The 24,569-nt window shown below is 56.5% G+C and overlaps 1 protein-coding gene across 3 annotated transcripts; it reads right to left on the bottom strand.

Annotated features, from left to right (window-relative positions):
• Positions 1-137: 137 nt before the first annotated feature.
• Baiap2l2 (BAR/IMD domain containing adaptor protein 2 like 2) lies at positions 138-24,067 on the bottom strand. Of its 3 annotated transcripts, none has more exons than XM_063243745.1 (14): positions 23,853-24,067; positions 22,812-22,887; positions 22,097-22,183; positions 21,664-21,725; positions 11,858-11,929; positions 11,537-11,653; positions 10,879-11,025; positions 4,310-4,462; positions 3,918-4,056; positions 3,624-3,840; positions 1,682-1,813; positions 1,251-1,431; positions 750-793; positions 138-601 (listed from the first exon to the last, which is right to left on the bottom strand). In XM_063243745.1, the coding sequence occupies exons 1-14, from the start codon at positions 23,901-23,903 to the stop codon at positions 526-528; spliced, it is 1,554 nt and encodes a 517-aa protein (XP_063099815.1). In that variant the 5' UTR covers positions 23,904-24,067; the 3' UTR covers positions 138-525. The 3 variants fall into 3 exon arrangements, with proteins under 3 accessions (XP_063099815.1, XP_063099814.1, XP_063099816.1); XM_063243744.1 differs by having other exon boundaries at positions 1,251-1,452; positions 23,853-24,064; XM_063243746.1 differs by lacking the exon at positions 22,097-22,183 and having other exon boundaries at positions 1,251-1,452; positions 23,853-24,063.
• Between the last annotated feature and the right edge of the window lie 502 nt (positions 24,068-24,569).

Here is a 24,569-nt window from a genome sequence, read left to right as displayed (position 1 = left end):
TGGAAGGCGTGGCCTGAGGGCAGCTCTAAAATATTACTCCAAAGGTGAGGCCTCCCAGGGAGCAGCCAGGACCTTCAGAGCCTTTAGATCCCATTCCCCATGGGGTCCCGTTCCCCAAGGCACGGGACCATTCCGGCTGCCATGTCAGCATCCTTTATTGTTCATCGTTTATAAAAGTTCAGTGGGGACCTGTGGGGTGGGCAGGTGTGGGACACAGGCTCCTCCCCACGGGGGCGGGGGTGGGGAGAGAGGCTGGGGAGAAGAGGGTGGTCCCCTGGGTGAGTTCTGGGGCCCCTGCAAGGGAGGGACTGCTCCGCTTCCCAATTCTGCCTGCTGTACTTTGAGGCCCTGGACCGCAGGTCAGCGCCCGGAGCCGCTTAGGCTCTCGGTGGTCTGGGAAGGACAGCCACCCGTGTATCAGGGCCCAGGCGTCTTGGAGCCACCACTGCTACTGCCACCGCTGTCGGCTCCGAACAGCCCTGGGCAGGTGTGCAGCTCTACCTCAGACCCCACAGAGGAAGGACCTCAGCGGATGAGAGGCGCCGAGCGGTCGTTGGTGACAGTGGGACGCAGCTTCACGGTGGCAAAGGGATTTGTGCCCCTGTAGGGAGAAGGCTGGGGTGAGCAGGGCTCAGGTCCCCAAGTGGCTGTGCACCCAGGAGTGCAGCAGGCCAGGAGTCCCCTCCTGCTGCCCGGGCCATAGGTCACCTGCTCCGCCCCACTCCTGCCCAAGGGAGGCGGGGACTCACCGTGGGAAGAGCTCCGGGGGCTGCTGCTCCCAGGCGGTGAGCTTCTGTGGTAGAGGGAGGAAGGCCAGGGCGGCGAGGAAGGAGTGAGCGCGTCCCCACCCTCTCTTGTCCCCCTACCCTCTCCTGTCCTTGTCCCCACCTCAGGAGGCACTGGGCCAGAGAGGCCTGCCCTGCCAACTCTGGGAGAAGACACCTGTCGGTGGGAGGCCAGAATTCTCTGGTTTCAAATTTCACACAGCTCTGGGGACCAGAGCTCCTCCACCAACGACTGGCCTCTGGATAGATAGGGAGACCCCAGGGGGAGGTGCCCTCTGCTGTGTGGCCCCAGGCATGCTCTGGCCCAGGACCCTGATCTTTTTGTCCTGAGCAGGGTGAGGGTCTTTGTCTGTGCTCTAAGCAGGACCCTGTGGAGGGTTCCCTGTCTGGAGCCACTAGCAGGGCAGGGGGTCACTGGGTCCCCACCTCCCTGTCTAGGGCTGAGGACAGGCAGAGGGACCTCACCTTGACGTCACTGGCTGTGCCCATGCTGCTGCTGCGGTGGCTGTCAGGTAAGGGTGTGGGTGAAGGGCTGGGGGCACGGCTGGGGACCCGGCTGGGAGCCTGGGGGCGGGACTGGCCATCCCAGTATTCTGGGGACGCTGTAGAATTGCCCGGCGGGTCCAGGAGGTCGTTAAGGCTGTGGCTGCCACGGAGTGGGTAGGACCTGAGTTCAGAGCAGGTTGGGGTCCAGTTTGGGGTTGCCCTTGATGCTCAGACCCCAGCTGCTGGGCCCCTACCCTGCACCCGGGAAGCAGGTGGGGGACATGATGGCCTTTGATAGGGAGAGGTGGGGTGGCAGGATGGCTCTCTGGGGATGGAAGGGATCAGGCCCCAGTCTGCACCTCACAGATGACCAGGCACACCCCCATGCGAGCCCCACCCCACCCAGGTACCTGGAAGGCAGCTCATTCATGGGGCTCATGGGGCTCACGGGGTTCATGGCAGTCAAGGGGCTCAAGGGGGTCATGGGATTCACAGGCAACTCCTCCAGGGGTTTCACATAGGCCTCGGGGAACCAGCCACTCCTGCAGGGGCAGAGGAAGAGATGCCCTTGAACAAGCCCAGGACCTCAGGCTGAAATAATTCTGGGAAGAGCAGCCAAATACTGTTCCCTGTCCTGTGCCTGGCTTTGCTTGAGGGCTGGAGACCTGCTTACTCCCAAGAGGAAGTATTTCCCAGCATTCAGGGTCTCACCGTCCAACTCTACCTGCCCTTCTCACGTCATCTCCCACTGGGGTGCCATCTTAGTCCCCGGACTAAGATGTGGCTCTGGCCTACTCACTGTGCCCCAACTCAGTGAGCTGAGCTAGATGTGTGCCCCTCACAGAAGCTCCCGGCCTTGGGGAGTGACAGACCCACATACAGGCTGGTGACAAGCCAAGGCAGCAGGGTGGTGGGTGGGTGGGGCCACAGAGGTGCCCAGAGGAAGGGGCACAGAAGCCTAGGACGCCTGACTGCAAACCCAGTGCTCCTCCCACTGCAGCCCAGCATCTTCCCTCTGTCCCAACCCCAAGTCCGCAGAGACCGCTTCACCCAGAGCTGCACCCTGCTCCAGGCACGCAGCCTTCGCTCTGAGTCTGCCCAGCTGGAGATTCACTTGCAGAACAGAATTCCTCAGGAAATGTTCTTCAAAGAGCTGCCTTACACCCCAAAAACCCTGCTCAGTGGCATCCTCACCAAAAGGCACCCAAGAACGGTGCCACCTCCAACCGAGAGAAAAGACCCATCTCCCTGTGTGCCCTTCAGTCCTCACCAGGAAGTGCCTACTGAGGACGCACCTTGTGGTCACTTTCCCTAAGTGGGCCCCTGAAAGAACAGTGACATTCACCCAGAACAGTGATGCCGAAGCTTTTAGAGTTTTCTGTAACAAACAGCTGCCATAAATTGCTACCACCGTTCTAGAAGATTTGCAAACAGGTCCCCAGAAGTCTGCCCCACTCTGTGATCTCATCCGGGGGCACCCCATTCCTGGTCTCAGTCATCTCTCAGTCCTGGCCCCCTTCTGCACCTACTGGGCCATGACCTTACCTCCCCACCTCAGGCAACGCACATGGGCCATCAGCACTGCACAGGCTCTCCATCCGAGACCCACAGCTCAGTGACACACCTCCCCGGCCACCCCTGTGCAGGCCACCACATCCACCCATAAACACACACATGCACCCACTTGTTTGTGTGCAAACCCACACCACCACCTACACCCCAAACAATGCATGCACCCACTGTTCATTCACTCACGCCTCCCCCCATCCTCTCCCTCCTTCCTCCTGGAGCATGAGTGGGAGTGGGCATCTTGCAGGCCTCCCCATAAAGCCCTGTGAGGGGTACTGCCTGATCCCCAGCAACCAGTCTCTCTCCCGGCTTTTCTCCTGCAGCAAAAGGGCCCTGCACACCCCGTCTGGCTGCCCGCTCCCCGCTCTGAGAGGCTCTCTGGAGATGCAGCGTTTGCACTGCCCTCGTGATCCGTGCTCCACTCCGGGAGTCAAAACAGTAACATGGCCGGGTTTCAGCTTTTTCATTTTGAGACAGGATCTCACAGTGTAATCCACGCGGGGCTCCACCTGCAGTCCTGCCTCAGTACTAGGTCTGGCTTGATTTCGGTTGGCAACCCCTCCTATACTATCTCCACCTTTCAAGGACTGTCCCTCTGAACTCGGAGAGGAGGCTCTTCCTATCCCCCACGCAACTTATGGGGAAACTGAGGCAGGCTGGGGATCGGAGGAAAGAACAACCTAAAATGCAGGGGATGGGAAAGCCCAGTCCTGGAGGCCACCGGCTCTATGGCCCTGATCTCTCCCTCCCGCCACCGCAGGTTCCCCCGACAGCCCCACTCACGCGGACGAGCCCTCCAGCTTGCCGTAGAGCCAGCCGTTGTGGGCCTCGGGCACCAGCACCTCCACGACGTCCCCGGCCGAGAAGCGCAGCAGCGTGTGGTTGGCGCCCTCGGAGTGCGAGACCAGCGCGCGGACCCTGCGGGCGCCCCCGCCGCCGCCCGGACGCTCGCCGAAGGAGTTGGAGCGCGAGCGCTGCGCGCCGCCGGTGTAGAGCGAGGCTGCGGGCGGAGCGCGGCGCACGTGGGTGACAGCTCGCGCCGCCGCCCCCTCCCGCCCGCCCCGGGCCGGGACTCACAGGCCGACGGCGTCCGCGGCAGGGACCGGCGCTCGGGCTCCAGCTGCGACGCGGACCTCGCCTCGGCGGGCTCGGGGCCGTAGGAGCCAGAGCCGTGGCGGCTGCGCGGGGAGCCGAACTCGCCCAGGGGCCGCGGGGGCTGCGGGGCAGAGGGCAGGGGCGGTGGGGCGGGGCGGGCGGGTGGGCGGTGCCTAGTCCCAGCCCCGCCCCCAGCCCCACCCCCAGCCCCACGCGTCGGCGGCGTAGGGGTTGTGAGACCAGCGGCCGGGCCACCAGGGGGGCGCCGTGGCCGCGCCGGGGCGGAAGGGCGGCACGGGAGGCGCGGCGTAGAGCGGGAGCGTGGGGGGCGGCCAGGGCCCCGCGAAGGGCGGCAGGGGCGGCCAGGGCCTCACCATGTCCAGGCGGGTGGGCGTCAGGCGGCCCGAGGGGTAAGGTGGCCCCAGCACGGGGCCCAGCAGGCCGGGGGAATGGGCGCGTGACGGGCCGCGGCTGGCTTCGGCCTGCTCCTTCCACAGCAGCACGCGGTTCTGCAGCAGCCCCCGGGCCTGGCGGGGATATGGGGTCAGCAGGCACCATCGGGGCCAGGGCCCCTGCAGGGAGATCTTGCAGCTGGGGGACCTTGCAGCTGGAGGGACTTTGCTGCTGGGGGACTTTGCAGCTGGAGCCCGCAGAGGGGTCACTTTGAGTCACCTCACCCCACCTACCTTCACTTCGGCTCTGCTTTTTGCCAAAGGCGCTTTAGTTTCCCTTGTGGGGCTTCCCCTGCCTCCCTCGGGGTCCCTGTGGTTTGGGCAGGGCTGTCCTTGGGCTCTGCACAGCTTCGGGGATGGGGTGAACCCAGGCCTGGTCCTGGATGAGCTCAGTTTGGGCCCCTACCCTCAAACTGTGACCCGAGAACCCAGTCCCAGAACTGACCCTGGAACACTGGAAACATACACTGTTCTATCTGTCTGTAGTTTGCTAGATGAGTAGAGGGAAGCCAAGGTGGGGAGCTGAAACCTAGGCAAGAGATACTGGCAAAGGTCTGATGAGATGTTTTTGTGCTCCTGGATCCAGCTTTGTCTGAAATCCTGCTTCCCAAGTAGCTAAGGTAATACTTTTTTCTCTTTCAGCAAGTTTGGGTATTTTTAAGAAGAGATCTTTCTTTATCCCTGCAGCCCACAGAAGCGCTTATGTGGCACTTATGTGAGTAGTGGTCAGTGACACTGACCTCTCTATGTTGTCACTCAGTCACTACTGCAGGTAGAATCTCAGGTATAATCAAAACAGTGCTCTGCTGGGTGGGGTGGCCCATGTTTGCAATCCCAGCCCTCTGGGAGGCTGAGGCAGGAGGATCACAAGTTCAAGCACAGTCTAGGAAATTTAGCAACTCTAAGAGCCTGTCCCAAAAAATATTTAAAAAGCTGGGTGTGTAGCTCAGTGCAAAGACCCTGAGTTCAAGCCTCAGTATCACAAAACAAAGGACCAACAAATAGTGTTCTCTGCTATAATAGCCTAACCCTTTTCTATTCAAACATCCTGTCCCCAAGACCAGCTTTAAACTGTCACCTCAGGGATAAGAAAAGGTCCCCTTCGGGAGCACTCGCTCTGTCCTGTCCCCAGTGCTCAGCCTGCATGACCTCCCCAAGCCTCACGCTTCCCATGGCAGGTGCCGCCATCTCCTCCATCGTCCAGAAGATGCTGTGGCTGGAGGCACTCGGTGCTGTGCCGAGCTGCAGGCGCCACATCCAGGTGGCAGGGGCATGGCCTTCCTGGACAACGCCGCTCACGACTGACCACACTATTTAGTGCCTCACTGCACTGCCAGGCAGCGAAAACGGCCCGCGTCTCACCCCCAGGGAGCAGCTGGATGCTTCACTGCCGGCACTGGTTGACAAAGCAGCCCAGAGACAAACCCCGGAGGGCTCTGGGCACTTGTCTGGGGGCAGTGTGTGACATGAGATCATTGAGGTCCGTATATCACACTTTCAGAGGGTCTTTTGTCCAATGGGAGAGCTTCTGGTGGAGGACCAGGGATTCTGGGGCCAGCCACCCCAGCATCGAGTCCCCACCAGGATGGTACTCACTGGCTTCCCTCAGCCCTGCCCAGACCGGTCAACCATTGCATGGAAAGAAACACTGTGCAAAGCTAGAATTTCTAAATCATAGAGGATTAGGGAGGCTGAGGTGGGAGGACTATGAGTTCAAGTTCACCTGAGCGATTAGCCCTGACTCAAAATTAAAAATTGGAAAAAATTTGAAATATTTATGCAAGAGAGGGAGGTGAAGGAGAGGGGAGGGGAATAAATAAAAGTTAAAAACTAAAAATTTTGGGGCTGAAGATTTAGCTCAGCGGCATAAGCGCCTGCCTTGCAAGCAGGCAGTCATGAGTTTGATCCCCGGTACCAATAAAAAGGAAAAAGACAAAAAAAAAAAAAAACCTAAAATTTTTTTGCAGCAGAAAAGCCATGCTGAAAAAGAAAAAAAAAAAAAAAAAAGAAAAGCCATGCTGACTATGCCAAAACCCATAAACTCTAAAAGGCCAATGATTTTGACTAAAGATAACTTTTTACATGAAAGTGAAGACTATGGCAAACTGCCAAACAGTTGCAACTCATCATGAGCATATTTATCTCAGCGACATAAGAAGGATGGAAGACTGGGAAGCCCCTGTAGAGAAAACCCAGGGCACTGAAACACAGTGTCACCTAGAAACGAGCAGCAGGTAAAGCCACAGTGAAGCCGTGTTCGCCTCTCGGATTAGCCAAGAGCAGAAAGTCTGCTTACACACTGTTGCCAGGGAGATGGGAACCCACAGAACCTAGATGATGATGATGATGATGATGATTATTATTTGGTGGCACTAGGTTTAAAACTCTTGAGTGCTCTAACCACTGAGGTGCATCCCTTGCCCTTCCGGTTTTTTATTTTGAGACAGGGACTTGCTAAATTGCCCAGCATTGATCTTGCAATCCTCCTGCCTCAGCTCCTCAGTACTCGAGTGACAGATGTGTGTCACCATGCTCTGGTTAAAGCCCGTATTTGTGGTCTCTCCAATGCCATTCTAGGCATCTGGAGATAATTTGCGCAAACACAGTGACCCCAGAGAGGCTGTGGGTGAGGAGAGAGGTGAGCTAGGAACTAAGATCGGGCCGAGAGAGGACTGAGTTCTGCAGATGAATGAGAAAGATGCCCTCTTGTTCCAGGTACTTCTGAGTCTTGAAGTCTCGTTCTGCCTGTGCGCTGACTGAATATAGTAATAAGAATCTTAGGAGTCAGTTCCTGGGCATCTAAAGCCCAGGTGGGTCAGGTGCCCCCACACTTGGTCCTCCCTGCTCCAGCGGCTCCCTCCTCCAGGGCGCCCCCTGCTGGCAAGGCGCAGCCCGGGCATGGGCCAGCTGTCCTAAGGCTGGTGGTTAGGAGACAGGAGGGAAGAGCCTCCTTTCCAGCTGACAGAATGGGCTACTAGTGTGGCCCAAGGCAAAGGACGGTTGGCGGTTGGTCACCACCGCGAGCCACTGGGGAAGTGCATGTTCTGCACTCATGACCCACTGGGGTGGCTGTGAGATTGTGGAGAGTGACAGGGATGTGTTGTTAAGGACACGGAGAAGTCAGAAGCCTCGCAGACTCCTGATGGGAATGGAAGTGGCCCAGGCCTGGGAAGGGCCTCACGACGGAATGCAGGGCACTCCAGGTGCCTGGAGAGGGGCCGGGGGAGGCAAATGTGTCCCCCGAGAAGGTGCATGGGACACTCAGAGCAGTGCAATTCCTGATGCCAAAAGGCAGAGGTAACCCTGATGCCCTCAACTGGTGAATGGGCAAAGGAAAAGAATCGAGGACAACGTGGAAAAACAGAAGAAAACGCTCAGAGGTGCCGGGGCCTTTCGAGGTAGGGCTGGCCGGGAGTGGGGGTATGTTCTGGGAGGCTGAGGCAGGAGGATTGTAAGTTTGAGGCCAGCCTGAGCAATTTATCGACTTAGCAAGACCCTGTCTCAAAAATTATTTTAGAAGAGGGAAAGAAGGACAAAAGGAAAAGTGGACAGTTCTAGGAGGTAATCAGACCACCGTGGTGCCGAGGGAGGACAGCTGGTTCTGTTATGAATTGGTCCTTGTGAAGGTGACACCACCACGACCAGCGATGCCTGCCTTCCTGGTCAGACACAGGCCCTGCGGGGCCTGGCAGGGGAGGCCCTGGGGCACCTCGGGCAGGGGTGTGTGGGCGCACGTAAGGGCAGCCCGATGCAGGGACACTTTGTTCTCAGTCTCCAAGGGGACAGGCAGGGCCAGGACTGAGTGCCACTGGGTCCCTCCTATGTCAGTGCCATCTCCACCTTGACTCTGGGGTGGTTTCCAGAGCAGAAAAAGAGGCCCAGGGAGACGAATCCCTCACCGGACATTGCTGGCAGCTGGGAAACAGCAGGAACAGGAAGACAGAGTGAAGACGGAGAGAGGCGGGGCTGGGGGAGGCGCGGGCGCGTCTGCTGGCTGGGCGGCCAGGGACAAGGGCATTCAGACACAGGAGAAGTGGGGACTGGTGTGTCACCTGGGCTAAGAAGGATGAATGAATGCATGGATGGCTCTGAGAATGTTAAGGGACAAAGTCATCTGCTTACAGGGAAATACCAGGAAGACGGCCCTGAGGCTCTTGGCCAGGCCAGGACCAGGACTGCACGGCTGCTTGGCATGGGCAGCACCGAGCTCTGTCCTGCATGTGGCCGAGGAGGGCTGCTGGGTTTGCTAAGCTAGGGAGCCCATGGGCTTGGCTGCAGCTGGAGTGCAGTGTTTCTTGGGGTCAGGCAAGACCAGGTGTCCCCTCTGGGTGGATAGTCTAGTACGCATACTTCAGGACAGGATGACTTCTGCTTGCAAAGCAAAATTGCTCCTTTTCCAGACAAACACAGACTGCACCAGTGCCTTCAACATGGAGGGCAGAGCCCAGCCCCTGCTCTCAACCCAGCCCCTTGTGCAGTGCACACCTTGTATAACCCTCCCGACCAGCCCCATCTGCACTGGTCCTTCACATAGAGAGGTGAACACCAACACATCCCTGTCCCTGAGACTAAACAGGAGCCTCTGCTTGCAACAGGGAACCTGGACAAAGTGGGGTCCTCCCTGCACCATGGCAGAAAACTGGACGCTTGGCCAAGGGAGCCCATGACTGGGGAAAGGATCACTGCACTGCCCACCCATCCAGATTTGCCAGCCCTGCTGCCCGAGCCTCTCGAAGCTCAATTCGATGGAGGGTGAGAGCAGAACCTGTGGAGGTAAAGACGAGGGCCTAAGGAGGTGAAGGGGTCCAAGGCGAGGACCCGGCAGGCCCTGAGGGCAGCAGGGAGTGGTGACGCTGCACTGCCCTGGCCTCTGGCGGAGCTGGCTGGGGAACAGAGGTGTTCACACCACACAGGGCGAGATTTTAAGATTGGAGGTTGAGCAAAGAGGATGGACCGGCGGAGCTGATAGCCCAGCAGGTCAGGAGACAAGAGGACTCAGTGAGGGACAAGCTCACAGATGGGTGGCCCCAATGGGCAGGGAAAGAAGGCACCATTCAGGAGCCAGCGGAAGAGCCTCCTGGGCCCCGGGGGTCTAGAGAACGACCCTGAGTATCCACAGAGAAAGGGCCAGGGCCAGGGCAGCACCAGGTTCTGCCTGGTGAGTACTAGGTGCTGGAGAACAGGGGACAGCATCTGGGACCACAAGGCACAGGGCCTGGGCCCCGGAGCCTCCCTGGCTAGTTGCTACTCACAGGCTGGGCAGGGCAAAATACATGGGGCACCAGGCAAGGTAATGTAGGAGATCACTGAGGTTAAGATTCTGGAGACACAAGGCCAGGCTGCAGAGATCACCGGGCAGAGTTTGGACCCAAAGGTCCTGGCTGTCTCGGCAAAACCGAGGGGAGGAGTCATGGAGGACAAAGGGAACTGTGAGCGGTCCCAAGACACATCCCACAGGGAAGTGCAGGGCCAGCTGCGCAGTCTTAGGGCGGTGATGAATGTGTGAGTGCTCCTGAGGGTCACACAGTGAAGTGCCCATGAGATGAGAGGACGGGTAGGACTTCCCAATTAGTTAGGGAGAAAGAGGAATATACAGTAATCGGCCTTCTCGGCAGAATGTGAGGGGGATAAAGGAGAAAATGACACAGTAAATAAGACATCTAGGAGCAGGAGACCCAGGTGTATCAGTCGGTTATTAATGACAGTGGGCTGAATTCCCACTTAGACCACAGAAGAGACTGTCCAGCTGGCCAGGAACCACATGTTAGCAACAGGAAATATGCTTCAGAATAGCCAACCACGATGCTGCACACCTAGAGTGCCAGCACTTAGGAGGCTGAGGCAGGAGGATCACCACCAGCTGGAGGTGAGCCTGCGCTACACAGTGAGTTCAAGGCCAGCCCTTAACAACACTGAGACCCTAGCTCAAAAAACCAAACCAAACAAACAAAAAAACACCTGAAAGAGATAAAGAAACAGAAGAGTAGAAAGAACAATACTAATATCAGACAAAGCTGAATTTAAAAGCACTCATTAAGGGAGCCCTTCAGCACGTGGAAGACAATATTTACAGAGAAACCCCAATATTTACACTAGAAACTGCAAGCACCCAATAACAAGGTACCTAAATATAGAAAGCAAAACTCACTAGAAATGCAACAAGAAATGCGAGAACTGAGTGGGCTAGCCCCTGGACAAAGCAAGAGCACAGAGGCTTTAAATGAAACGATAAAATGAACAATAACTGAACAAATCTGCCAATGGATGAGCAGGGAAGGACCAGCATATGCGTCCTGGAGGAAAAAGCAGTGGCACCCACATGGACGCGCGGTGCGGCGTGCATCTGTGGTGATGGGGGAACGCAGAAACGAATAAACAGATAAGTAGATGATGGGAGGGAGATAAATTTCTACACAGGAAAGGGAGGCGGGAAGGACATTCCCCTATGCAGCCACTCCGAGGCCGCAGCTGGCCGCGTGCGGCGCACTCACCCGGCCGAAGAACTGCAGGAAGGTGTTGGACAGCAGCAGGTGCTTCTCGGCCAGGAAGCGGTAGCGCCGCTTCTCCTCCAGCTCCGCTGCGCGCTGGCTCTCGGACACAAAGGCCTGCATCTGTGCGTGCAGTCGGTTCACGCTCTCCTGCGGGAGGACGCTCTGGCTGGGGGTGGTGGGTGAGGGCCTCGTCCCCGTGCTTCCTCCGAGGCGTCCCCTGAGCACCCGGCCCATCCCAGCTGCCCTGGCGGGCATCCTCTTCCTAGCGGGTCAGGGCCCCGTGTCTCTCCTATTCCATCCTTGTGCTTCTCATAGGCAGGGTCGGGGGCTGAGCTACCACGGTGCTGGGCCTGGCACCCAGGTTACTCCATGGATTTGGGTCCTGTAGACCGCGGCCAGGGACAGGAGCGAGGACTGAGCTCGGCCAGGGACGGGACCGCCATTCCACAGGAGGAGGGGTGCTGTGGGGTCACACTTCGCCCCATGTTCAGAGCAGCAGGGCTTACGGGGGGGGGGGGTGCCCAGGTTGAGAAGGGACCCTGGGGATGGCCAGGACCTCAGGAAGGGCATGAGGGCTGTGGAAGGGGGCCTGAGAGCCGGTGACGCCCACAGCTGGGCTGGGGTCCCCCGACCGGCCCGCCTGCCCCAGCCCATGCACCTTCATCTCCCGCGTGTTCTTGTCCCGTTGGCGCTCCATGCGCCACAGGTCGGACATGCACTTCTCCAGGCTGGCGGCACGGTGGCGGTACTCCATCTCGTAGTGCTGGCGGCTGTCCTGGGGAGGGCGGAGACAAACGGAGATCCGTGCTCAGGACAGAGGTTCCAGGGCTCAGAGCGCGCTGCACAGGGACCAAGGCCTCAGCTGGGAGTGTGCTGAACCCAGCGCCGCTTGGTGCCAGCACTGGCCTCTGTGGTGTCCCCATCCGCCCACGTGGAGGGGCCCTGCCTGTGGGCTGGGCGGGGCGGGAGCCACGCTCACGTTGATGAACTGCATGTCCAGCTTAGTGTTCTTCTCCATGTGCTGCAGCAGGTCCCCGTGGAACGTCTGCACCTGGTGGAGTGCAGGACAGGCGTGACCGGGGTGGCCCTTCAACCCAGACCCCAGTACCGCCCGCGCTTTCAATGACAGGCGCCTGCGCACTTGCCAGGGCAGTGGGGGTGAGGGAAGCACTGGCAGAGGGGGTGCTACACGGTCAGACAGAGCGCCTGCCTGGAAAGCCGCCCCATGAAGTTGTCTCAGCCTCTGGCTCTTATTTTCAGTCTTATCCTGAGTCTGTGCTCGCTCTGTGCCATCCCCTCAGCCTGAAGTTTTCTCCCCGTCTGCAGATGCCAGCTTCTTCGCTGCTCTGCTGAGAGTGCCTTCCCCCGGGGGAACCCGCAGCCTGTGCCGTTTCCAGAGCCAGCAGGATTTACTGGCAGGCCCCTCTCAGAGCTCCGTCCTCTGGGTCTGTAGCACCATGGCCAGAGCCTGGCCCAGCCAAGAACTCTAAGCCGCTGAGGCCCTGGGTGGGGGAGTGTGACCCCCACAAGGGAGCAGTGGGCGCTGAACACGTGGGAGGCCTGGAAGGCTGCTCGGCCTGGGTCCTGAGGAGCCCCCCAACCTCAGACACCCCACTTCTGTAGCCCTCCGGTTACACACTGCACTCTTCCCCCAGGAGCCTTCCTGCCATGCTGGCTCTGCACGCTGCTCCGGAGCTCTGCCCCTAAGGTCCGCCCAACATTCCGGGCTGGTCATCTTTTCCCAGAGTGCGGGAAATCGGTGCTCCACAGCATTTTTGCAATTCCAGTGTCTGAACTCCTTGGTAACACTGGTTGCCAGGGAGCCCTGCTTGCCCCGACCTGGCTGCCCGTGTGCTGGGAGACAGGAAGCGTCCCACAGGTGTGCATGTGCAGGACAACGCGGAAGAGATACAGAGAGATCATCACAGAAACTGTGGCCAGTGGACGGGGCGATTTCTGCAGACAGGAAGTTCCAGAGCCTGCGCTGTGGGCACTTCGCAGAGTGGCCCTTGTGTCTCCACCTGGGCCGGCTGCCCACCACAGAGCCAGGCCAGGACTTCTGTTCCAGCCCCACCCGTATGGTCCTGATCAGCCTCACCTGCATGATCATCCAACATAGATGACGGGCTTCTGAGGGCACGGGGTGGGGACAGATCCCCATACCCAGGCCACTCTAACCAGAGCACCAATAAATACTGGCAGTGCAGGTACCTAGGAGCCTAAAGTGCTGGGCATGCTGGGGGCCTTCATTAGGGCCAGATGGGCCTGCAGACGGCGCAGCAGAAAGTGGGACTGGAAAAGCAGGGCCATCTCTGGTGGCAGGGGAGTGGCACAGCCGCCTGGAGGAGCCTGGCCGCTCAGCAGAGAAGTGGGGTCCAAGTTGGCACTCTTTCCTTTTCTGGTTCCGTGCATCCTGTCCCTCTCCTTGGGCCCAGGAAAAGCTGCTTGTCACGTACAAGCCAATTTCCCCATGCAGAAGCTCAGGAAGCTGCGGACAGACAGCCCCACGGTGGGGACCACACCCTGCATACTCTGGCCGCTGTCCCATTACCCCCCGGAAGCCCTCTCACCAGCTGTGAGGGAAAGCCCCTGACCCCTCTCCTCCTGAGCCCCACTGTGACAACAAGAATGTTCTGTCAAGGCCGGGTGTGGTGCTGAACCACTATGATACCAGTTACTCAGGAGGCTGAGGCAGGAGGATTGCAAGATCAAGGCCAGCACCGGCAATTTAACAAAACCTGTCTCAAAATAACCAATAAAAGGGCTGGAGATGTAGCTCAGTAGTTGAGCTCCCTGGTACTGCAAAAACAAAGATGAAACAAGAGTTTCATTCAAGGTTTTGTTGAAATCACTAGCGACTGTTGCTAAAATTCGTATCAGTTCTTAGGGCTCACGGGACTCGGCCACCCAGCTGGCCACGTCTCCTCCCAGAAACACCTTCTCCCTCGGCACCGGCCCACCTCCGTCTGCTGTCTTCCGTCTCAGCTGCACTCCTGGCCCTCTGCCAGCCCCTCGGTCTCCCTGCCCCGCCAGGGGTGGGTCACCCCAGGACACAGGCCTGGGGCCCTTCCTTGTCACCTGCACTGGGTGTGCTCACCCAGCTCAGACCTCCAGTGGAGAGCTGGAAAGTGAAGTTGACAGTGCTGCCTGTAATGATGTCAAAAAATATCAGACACCAGGAATAAGTCCATGCCAAGAAGCACAAGACTGCCATGCAGAAAATGGCAAAACGCTACTGAGAAAAATGAGCACATATCTACTGCGGTCGTGATCTGAAGAGGCCAGGTCAGGAGGACCGCTGGGTCCAGACCTCTGCAGCCCCTGAGGCTCCAAACCCCATCAGGCTCTCTCAAGGAAACTGACAAACACATTCCATAATTTACATGGACATGCAAAGGATCTTGAACAGGCAGAAACAATTTCAACACAAAGAAGAACCAAGTTCCTAAAACAACTCGATTTCAGAATTTAACTATTATAATTGATATAGGCTGGTGCCCGTGTGATTATAGGTAAGTAACCAATGGATTGATAAATATATCAATGGGACAGAATTCAGAGGCCAGAAATAGAACCACTAATTTTTGACCAAGACTCCACATGAATTCAATAAGTAAAGGAGTCTTTTAAAATAGATTGGAGGGGCTGGGGATTTAGCTCAGTGGTATAGTGCCTGCCTGCAAGTGTGAGGTCCCCAGTACCCAATAAATAAATAAATAAATAAATAAATAAATAAATAAATAAAATGAGTTGAGCCAGGTGTGGTGGTACATGACTGTAATCTCAGCACTTGGGAGGCTGAGGCAGGAGGACCACCCTGAGTCTGAGGCCAGCCTGGGTTACATAAAGAGTTCAAGACCACCCTGAACTTCATAGCAAGACCCTGTCTCTAGAGAAAACAAAGGTTAGAACAATTGATCATCCATACAGGGAAAGCTGAACCTTGACTCACTCCATACACAAAAATAAATTTGAGATGTATCATGGAAATACATGCAAAGTCCAGAATATAGTTTCTAGAAGAAAACTCATGACAATATTTTGGCCATGAGGCAGGTAAAGGTTTCCTGAATAGGATATAAGTGTGAACTAGTCACAAAAAATATAAAATTTTTGTTTATCAAAGATGACAGGGGCCAGGGATTTAGCTCAGCAGTGTAAGCACCTGCCTGGCAAGCATGAGGTTGTGAGTTTGATCCTCAGTACCAAAAAAAAAAAAAAAAAAAAAAAAAAGATGACAGCACTCCTAGAGAAGCTTTAGAAAACAATATTCACCATGTATACAGCTGAAGAAAAACTACATATGAACCCCCAGAGCTAAAAACCCCTCACAGAAGAGGCATAAGGTCTAACAAGCCCATTAAAGCCCCTTAGTCATCAGCAACACACCAAACAGCCACGGTGAGACTCAAACAAGAGACTGAGCTCCCCAGATGGCAGCACGAACAGAGCTACACGACCTGTACGGGAGGTACAGGATGCCGGAGGACTCTGGCTCCTTGTCACAGGGTCAGCCTGTCACCACTCTGACTTGTGTGTGTCGCCCAAGGATCTGCCCCGCGGAGCTGACCACGTCCCCACTGAGAGGCAGAGGGGGTATCCTCAGCAGCTTCGCCCTGCAGCCCTGCAGAGCCTCCCTTGGAAACACCTCAGTTGACCCTTGGGGCGGGGTTTGGCTACACAAAGTGTGACACATGCATCCCAGGGGGGCCAAGCTCGAGTTCACCTCAGGACCTCCCCTGCTGCAGGGAGCTGGACCCGCGGGAACGCACGAGCCCGACCCCGCTGTGTGGAGCTCCCAGGGTGGGTGAATCAATTGCAAAGGACAAGGGCCACTAGGGTTGCCCCAGGGGGCGGGGACGGTCAGGAAAAGGACTCGGGGCTTTCTGGGCTGATGGAAATGTCCTGAATCTTAGTTAGCATGATAGTTACTCATTAAAATCAGCACTTAAACTGGGTATGGTGGTGCAGCCTGGAAGCTCAGCATTCAGGGGCCTGAGGCAAAAGGATGGCCCTGCCAAGGCCGGGTGAGGCCTTGTCTCCAAAAAACCCCAAAAAACCAACACTGAAGCACTGCTTATTTAACTGTATATAAATTTTACCTCAATAGAAAAAAAGACTCTGGGACCAACAGTGGCAAATCTGAAGTGTGGTTTTCAAATCTTCCTTTGTCTCTCATAAAAGCCAATGGAGAAACCAGAGCAAAACATGAAATTCAGTCAGTATCAGAACTAAGCCGGGTCCCTGCTCATCTGTGATTTCGCCTTCCACGGTGTCAGTGACCTGCTGTCCCCCACTATCGGCAAATACTGGATGGAAAATTCCAGAAACAAATCATTCCTGAGTTTTCAACTGCTTTTGCTACAGTGAACTGTTATGTGCTCCTGCGTGGTTATTAGTTTTGGTTTTTATCTCTTGGCTAATTCACAGGTTAGGCTTGATCATGGTGGCGCCTGTGTGGAAGGAAAGAAAGCCCCTGAAGTTTCAGGCTTCTGCTGAGGGTCTTGGAAGTGTCCCCTGGGGATAAGGGGCCCTGCTGTGGCCCCCACAGCCCCCCAGTACACACACTGCCGCTGAGAGCCTTGGGTAGGGCCAGCATCTGGGCACAGGAGGCAGCAGAAGGTACAGGGGATCCAGGGACCCGAGTCAGGGCACCCACACGGACACGGGGATCTGCTAGTGTGTGAGTATGGGGAGGGGGCAGCTCAGGGGTCCCCAGCAGAACCTGCAGGGCTGGGGCAGCTGTGTGACAGGGACTCCTGAAGGTCAGCAGGTTCCACCCCGGGACAGGGCCCACAGCAAGCAGGAGAGGCTGCGAGCTCAGGAGCAAAATCAAGACCAGAGACACAGGCACAGAAGGAAGAGAAGGCCCAGCAGGAGCCTGGAGGGGACCTGCGCTGGGAAACCACGGCAAGGACGGGAAAGAGAGCCGCCACATTTCAGGGCAAGATAAAGAGGAACAGGAAGCGATCTGCAGGTTGGAAAGCCTCTCCCGACTCTCCCTCCGCCCCCTAACTCCCTAACGTTTCACAGGAGAAAAGGACAACACTCTGCAGTCAAATCCAATGGGAAGTCCAATAACACGCCTGCAGGCAGCCAAGGAAGAAAACTGTGGCCCAGGCCTCAGAAGACACCAGGAGAGGACACAAACAGGAAGGAAACAGGCAGCCGAGAATTAGAGAAGGCCGGAAGAGACCGAAGGAGAAGACACAGCTTTAGGAATGAAGGCTCAGCTGTGAGCGAAGCAAATCAACACGCACAGGCGTGGGGAGGAGTGCGGGGGGCGGGGGGGGGGCTCTGCTTTTCCCTCTTCTGTGCCCAGGGCCTTCGCACTTAGCTGCTTCCCTAGGCGTCACCCCCACTGGGCTTTTTAAAATCTTTAGGTAGAGTTTGTGCTAGGTATCTAAGTATCCCAGGATGGGCTTGAACTTGTGACCCTCCTGCTTCAGCCTTCCAGGGGGCTAGGGTTCCAGGCATGCCACCACACTGGGAAAAAAATTTTAAATAAAGAAATGGAAAGTGATAGCTACTAGGTTCAAAGGATTTTTAGGGGATGGAAAGGAAAAGTTGTTTGTTTGTTTGTTTGTTTGTCTGTTTGTTTTTTGGTACCAGGAATTAAACTCAGGACCTTGCATTTGCCAGGCAGGTGCTGTGTCACTGAGCTAAATCCCTGGCCCAAAAGTATTTTAAACTAGACAGTGGAGATGGTTGCACAACTCTGTAACATGCTAAAAGCTGCTGAGCATAGTGGTACACACCTGTAGTCCCAGGATTCAAGACACTGAAGCAGGAGGATTGCTTCGAGGCCAGTTTGGATTACATAGTGAGTTCAAGGCCCACCTGGACTACATAGCAAGACTCTGTCTCAAAAAAAAAAAAAAAAAAACTAAAATTCTGCATTCCAGACTTTAAAAGGATGAGTTTTATAGTATGTGAGGTATATCTCAATAAAGCTGCCACCTGTAGATGTCTATCATTAGATCTATATCTACAATAGGAATGTTACTATAGGGCCAATCCTAGCTCCAGAGATTAAATCATAATATTTGGCAGAGAAAAATAAAAGTAGAAATAAAGGAAAAAGTCAAGGTATCCAAAAGAGACCAGGGATGTAGCTCAGTGGCACAAAGGCAAGAGACAAATAGCAGAGCTGGGCTATGGAGATCTCACACACAGACCACAGGAACCCCTCAAGAAGAAATGTAATGAGAGGACACAAAAAAATTCTAGAAATATAATTTCAGTTGCTTGAAATTACTTTAAACATTGAAATTATATATTGGAAAAGTACATTGCATAACTGAGACTATTAACCGAGACTGACCAATATCAAGATAATCTAGAAAAAGTACTAGACCCGACATAAAGAGAAAGAGAAGCGATTTTTTTTTCATCTTTTTGAGACGGGGTCTCGCTATGCAGTTCAGGCTGGCCTTGAGCTCACTTTGTAGCCCAGGCTGGTCTTGAACTCACAACGATCCTCCTGACTCAGCCTCCTGAGTGCTGGGATTACGGGTGTGGCTGGTGAGACAATCTTTTGAACATGTAGGCAAAATAGAGCAAGAGGCTTACAGTGGAAGAGATAATTGGGTTTTTCCATAGAAACGTCCAATGCTCTGTGTCAGCGGAAAACCTTTAAAGAATAAAGGGAGAAAGGGAGGGAGGGGCCTCAGGCAAGGATTTCTGTACTGCAAAGCTAACTTTTAGTACAGAGACAAAATGATGCCCTGCCTGCGAAACTCAGAGAAAACCATTCTCTTGGGCACTTGGAGAAAAGTCAGACAACCACAGTGATAGACAGTGGCGTAACAGTGGCAGATGCGAACCAGCTGGGCTAAAAGGGAGCCGCATAGATGTGAGAGCCCTACGAATTGACAGCAGAGGACAACACAGTTTTTCTTTCCTTTCTTGCTCTTTTTTTCCACCCCAGTCTTGCCGGTGAGAAGGAACCCAGGTTTCACCAAGCCTGGGGCTCCAGGGAGCAGAGGAAACCCCGAGCTGCACCAGGAACGTATGGTCAGCAACTTTCAGAGGCTGCGTAGACCAGCCAGGTCTTCAGTGGACAAAGACAGGTGTTACAGCTCGTGTCTCGATGTCCCCCTATCAATACTTAAAAGGAGGAGGTCACACGTGGGAGCTTGGGGAGGTGGCTAGATCTAGGGCATGTGATGTTGGGATTCAGGGTGCCCTGTCTTGGGTGTGGGTGGCGCCAATCAGTAGGCTTACAGATTGGATAAAATACTGCATAAGGCAGCTCCTGCTGCTTTGCTGACTGCTGCTGCCATCTCTGCTTGCTGTGAGCTGTTTCTCCTCTGCAATGCTATGCAGCCCTGCCTTAGAGCCAGTCGATTAGGGAATGAACCTCCACAAACCGTGAACCTAATAAACCTTTCCTCCCTTAACTTTGGGCATCAGGCATTTTGTCTCAGTAACAAGAAAAGTAACTAAGATAGAAAGAAAAGAAACAGATACAGGGAGACCAGCAGATTAAAACAAACCCCAGGACGTGATTTCATTTTAAAAAGGGCGAGAGCACATTCTTATGTCCCAGGCTGTACACTCAGATGACAAGCCGGGAAGGACCAGGAAGTGTCCGCACAGGCCAGCAGCTACTTCAGGAAAGGACCCCATTGAGGGGCTGGGTAAGTTCTAGTCCTGGGAGGAGACTCCGCGGCTGGTTTGCCTTATGAGTCTGTAGCTCACTGAGATTGTCTGTGTCTGTGTTTAGTTGGCAATTTAAAATTTAAAATATAGTTGGGTGTGGTGGTGTACTCAGCACTCAGCAGGCTGAGTCAGGAGGATTGCTGTAAGTTTGAGGTCCCCTGGACTCCAAGTTGAGTTCAAGGCCAGTCTGAAATGCAGTATAAAACCTTGTTTTAAAAAATTTTTTAAATATAGCCAATCATGCTCATGCACACCTGCAATCCCAGCAATCTATGAAACTGAAGCAGGAGGATTGCAAATTCCAGCCCAGCCTGGGCAACTTAAGTGACTTAGCAAGACCTTGTCTTAAAATAACATATAAAACAAGGGCTGGGCATGTAGCTCAGTGTGAGGGGAAAGGGACCCATGCCGTGTACTGAGAAAATAAAATCACATCTCTGAACACAAACCCTTCCTCTTCCTGCTCTTTTTCTCCATAGCCAATTTTGAGCCTACCGTGTGACCTACACTGTCTCTCGCTTCTGGGGGGTTTTGTCCAGCCCGTTTGCAGAGGGCAGGGTTTCTGTCCGCTGTGCCCTCACCTCCCACAGCAGCACCTGGCATGCAGTGGGGGCACCATTACAGAATGAAGGAGCCGGGGAGGAGGAGGTGTCCCTGGCACCTTCTGCCTGGTACAGTGCTGGCGGGGGGCCCTGCCCAGTTGTCACAGCCAAGTTGCTGGTGCCTGGACAGGACAGCTCTCCTTACAGAGTGGGCCTGGGTGACACTCGTCCCTGCACAGCCCAGGTATGCCATAAGTGATGTGGAAAGCCACCAGACACAAGAGCAGGACAGGCAGCCACAGGCTCCATAACCAACCCCCATGCAGCAGGGCTCTGTGAGGCACCCCGAAGTCTCCGCAGAGCCCAGAGTCCCCATGCAAGCCACGATGCCCGGTCTCCCCATGCCAAACTGAGCGGTAGTTTACAGTGTCCCCCCAGTGCACCATAACTGTAAATTAGAGACCTCAGGCCACCACAGCTATTTGACATTTGCTTCAGGACCTTCCAAGGCCAGTACTTGGCTCCCCTTGCCCAGCTTGGGCTCTGGCTTCCTCTGCCCCTGCTCCGCCAGCCAGGAAGCCCTCTCTCTTCCTCAAGCCATGCTCTTTCTGCCACCTCACTTTGAATCCCTGCTCTGTGCCAGGCCCCTCCAGGCTACAGAGCAAGAAGGGCGGAGCACAGGTGAGCTGGGGAGAATTGACAGCCAAGTCTGTCTACTTCTGGTTACTCTCAGCGGGTCCCTGGGGCACGGGTGCCAAGGCAAACAGTTCATCTCTGTTAATTCACCCCATCCTCTCGAGAACCCCACAAGGCAGTTTGATTATCTGTGAATCAAGGTGCAGAGTCCAATGTCACCAAGCCGGCAACTGGTGGCGCTGGGCTTTGAAGCAGGGCACCGTGGCTGTGAGCCCTGTCTCACTGCCATGCTCAGGACAGGGAGCAAAGCTGTTGGAGCTGGGGGGGCCCGGCGGGGTGGTGACTGCATCTGCTGGGGAGGGTCAGGGGAGGTGTTGTGGGGAGGGAACAAATGCATTTCACAGGTCTCAACAGAGCAGAGGACAGCCAGCAGTGGCGGTGTCTGCAGAGGCCACCTCGGCTCTGCTGGGGGTGCAGGGAGGGGCTGTGGAGCTGCAGGCCTGGATCCCTGCAGAACAGCCTGTGTTTAGTTTTGAGGGTAGTGACAGCATGGTGTCACGTGGTGGCCTCTCCTAGGGAGGCTGGAGGAAGGAAGGAAGGGCCGGCAGGGTGACCACAGCCTGGGGCCTCTCTGGACCATGGTCCATCTCTTCCTGGCTCCCTCATTCACTTGGGAATCATGGGAAGGGACTGGGTCTGTGAGACTCAGTTCCCTCCTCTGTCAGCCCGAGGTCTGCTAGAGGCCGATCAAGCTGCCGCAGGGCAGGTGCCCAGCACAGCGTGGTCCAGCAGGTGCCAGAAGGGCGGCTATTTCACTGTGTTGACTGGGGCCAGCTGGGGGTGAAGAAGCCCGCCCTGGAAGAGATTCTGAGAGCTGAGCCCTCGATCTTGGAATGCAACCCGCTGGCCTGAGTGACCCCAGTCCCTGGGGACCGTCACTCACCACCACCTTCAGGTCTGAGTTCAGGTGCCGCTGGGTGTCCGACATCTGCACTAAGATCTCACCTGCAGGCAGAGGGAGCAGCAGCTTCAGCGTGGGGAGGCCGCCCCGCCATCCCTCCCCCACAGAAATCAGGCCTGCGGCTGGACTGGAGGTAAGAACCAAAGTCCAGGAATTTCGCTTCTGGCTTTGGGGACCCCCAGGCTTATCCTAGCTGGGGCACAGTCCTGTGGGGAGTGGTGGGGAGTGGCCTGCTCCACGCCTATGTCGGGATGAGGGCGAGGCACGACTGGGAGGGTGAGCGTGCCAAAGAGTGAACTCCGAGGGGGCAAAGGCAGAGCCCAGGCCTGGCAGCGGAGGCCTGGGAGGAGGCCAATTGGGAGGAGTGACCCTGCCCTATGCGAGAAGGGGGGTACAGTGGAGGGCAGTGCCTCACCCAGAATCTGAGAGGTGGGACTCTGCAGGGCTTGCTCCCCAATTTTCTGAATGGCACTGAAGTACACCTCGGCCGCCTCGGACAGAGCTGCAGGAGAGAAGGGACAGTCCAGCCCCGGGCCCTGCATCCGTCCCCACTCTCTGAGGGCCCTGCTTTGGGCAGAGTGTGCACAGGGGACAGTGAGGGGCTGGAGTAGTGTGAGAGAGGGAGGGTGCCCTGGTTGTCCTGTGTGTCATGGAGAGCAGGGACAGGGCTGGGGATGAGGGGGACCAGACAGGAAGCAGGTGAGGAAAGCAGCCCTTGAATCTGAGGTCCTAAGAGGGAGGACGAGGTTGGTGGCCCTCGCTTGGGTGCTGACTGGCACTAGTGGCAGAGGACTGGGAAACTATCGCGGCCACAGCACGGCAGGCAAAGGGGTGCCAGCCTCAGGGACAGCGCAGAGTGTGTGTCCCCGAGGAATCTTGCATGGGCAGGTGTAGGCTAGGAGCAGAGGTAGCCCTGGGGCTGGGCTGGGTTCCGAGGGGGGTGACCAGGTGATAGCAATGCCTGGGTGTCAGGGCGGACAGTATGCAGCACCTCGTGCTGAATCAAGAGCATTGGAGATGTGGGGGGCACAGGGCTGTGGGTGTGGAGAGGGTGGCCCAGACTGCATGGGCATAGCGGTGGTGGGAGGACAGGGGCTGGTGGTAAGAAGGGCACCGAGCTGGGCGCTCACCGTGGAAGGCCCGGAGGTAGTTGTTCCCCAGGTACACCAGGTTCTCCAGGGCAGGGTTAAACTGCTCCATGATGCTCTGGATCCAAGGACGAGGGCGGCCCAGCACAGAGACAGAAGAAGTAACGGTGGACAGAGGCTCCAGCTCCGGGAGACTCCAGGTCCTGGGTGCCCACCCCGAACCTGGGGAAACCCGGAACCCTGGCTCTTGGCTGCAGGATCTCTGAGGCCATCTTCTGGGGGCTTGGTGCAGGCCAGGGCCCACTTGTGTCCATCTGCTACTTGCACAGCTGTCCCTGAGTCGGGGCACCTCAGAGGACACCTCTCTAACTCCCCTGCTGGGCACGGCATGCTCTGACCTGCATCCAGGCCTTTCTGGGCTGTGATGGCCCCCTGAGGGGTGGGAGCAGGTCTTGCCTTGTCAGAGAAGAGAACCCTGGGAGCAGGACTGTGACTGGGTCACTACGGGGCACCCTAGGCTGTGGCCCGCTGGGGAGCATCCTGGGTGGTGGAGACAGCCCTGGACTTCGACTCAGAATTGGGCCTTGATTCAAATCCCAGCAGCACCTCTTCTCTCTATGACCTTGAACGAGCCGTTTGCCCTCTGCAATCTAGATTTTCTTATCTGTCAATGAGCAGTTACTTTCTATCTCACAAGAGGATGGTTGGTGAGGCCATCATGAAAGCTGCTGCATACAAGACGTGCCCAATCAATGTCCATGGACACTGCAGCCATTCCTCAGCAGGAAGCTGAGGGAGGAACTCAGAGAGGGAGGGAGCCCCCACTGCCCACTCCCTGCTGGGCCTTCAACTTGAGATTCCCCGAGCTGAGCCGCGGCTTCAGGCTCGTCCTGCCTTGTAGGGAGTGGAAAGTAAGGGGGTCCCATTGGGTGTGCAACAGACTGTTCTCTGCCACTCCAACTCCCGTACCCACAGCTAGGCCCAACCTGGCTCTGGCCTCCTTCCCAGAACCTGCGGCTGGGCCCTCGTCTGCCCTCTGTTCTCAGGGCAGGAGAGACCTCCATGCCCTCGTCTTGTGCTCACCTTGTAGATGGCCATGGTGGACCTGTAGAACTGGTCCATCTCGGGTGCCATGGGGCAGCCACGTGGGCACCGGGCAGGAGGCGGGTGGTAGGAGCAGGGCTGGGCAGTCCGGGGTCGGTCTCTGCAGTGCCCGGTGCTCAGCGGGAGCGAGCAGGCTGCACAGTGGGAGCTGCAGCCGAGGTGGCCTCGGAGAAGGTGGCCGCTTAATTATTCACCAACAGGGATGTCAACGCGATCTGGGGCGTAACCAGAGCCGGCGGGGAAGGCATCCTGTGACGCAGGCGGTTCGTGTGACCTGCCCTTCAATTATTTACCCCGCTAAGTGTGGGCCGGTGGGCACACTGGCTGGGCCACTCTCCTGGCCACCTCCTCTCCACCGAGCTGTCCTGGCACTGGTTGCCACCAGGCATCGTCCATCCCTTCGCCCATCCCAGGGCCGGAGTGCTGGGTGCCTCCTCTTAGGTTCTCCACAGCCGCCCTGGGCCAGACCCGTCATCTCTACCCTGAGCCCCTAAGACGATGCCCAGGGAGGGCGCTATATCTCCATGGCCCCCACATCCATTCCTCTGAATGTCAGGGAGAGTGGGGCACAGACCTGAGGCCAGACCATGGCCCTGTTCCCTGAGGGGTCCTGCCTTCAATGTCACCCCAACTCTCAGATGAGATGTCCTCCACTCCCATGGGCCTGTCAGGGGCAGGTGGACCTGCCGCTGCCTC

Source organism: Cavia porcellus, unplaced genomic scaffold (genome assembly GCF_034190915.1).
Source record: "Cavia porcellus strain 051 isolate PalLab524CR breed Dunkin Hartley unplaced genomic scaffold, mCavPor4.1 scaffold_40, whole genome shotgun sequence".
NCBI classification, from domain to species: domain Eukaryota; kingdom Metazoa; phylum Chordata; class Mammalia; order Rodentia; family Caviidae; genus Cavia; species Cavia porcellus.
This window is presented reverse-complemented; position numbering and strand designations above follow the sequence as displayed.

Excerpts from the sequence above, each read along its gene's own strand:
- Baiap2l2 (XM_063243744.1), bottom strand. The coding sequence starts at position 23,903 with ATGGCACCCGAGATGGACCAGTTCTACAGGTCCACCATGGCCATCTAC. Across the intron at positions 22,184-22,811 it reads CTACCTCCGGGCCTTCCACG|CTCTGTCCGAGGCGGCCGAG; the intron begins GTGAGCGCCCAG and ends TCTCTCCTGCAG. Across the intron at positions 21,726-22,096 it reads TCCCACCTCTCAGATTCTGG|GTGAGATCTTAGTGCAGATG; the intron begins GTGAGGCACTGC and ends CTCTGCCTGCAG.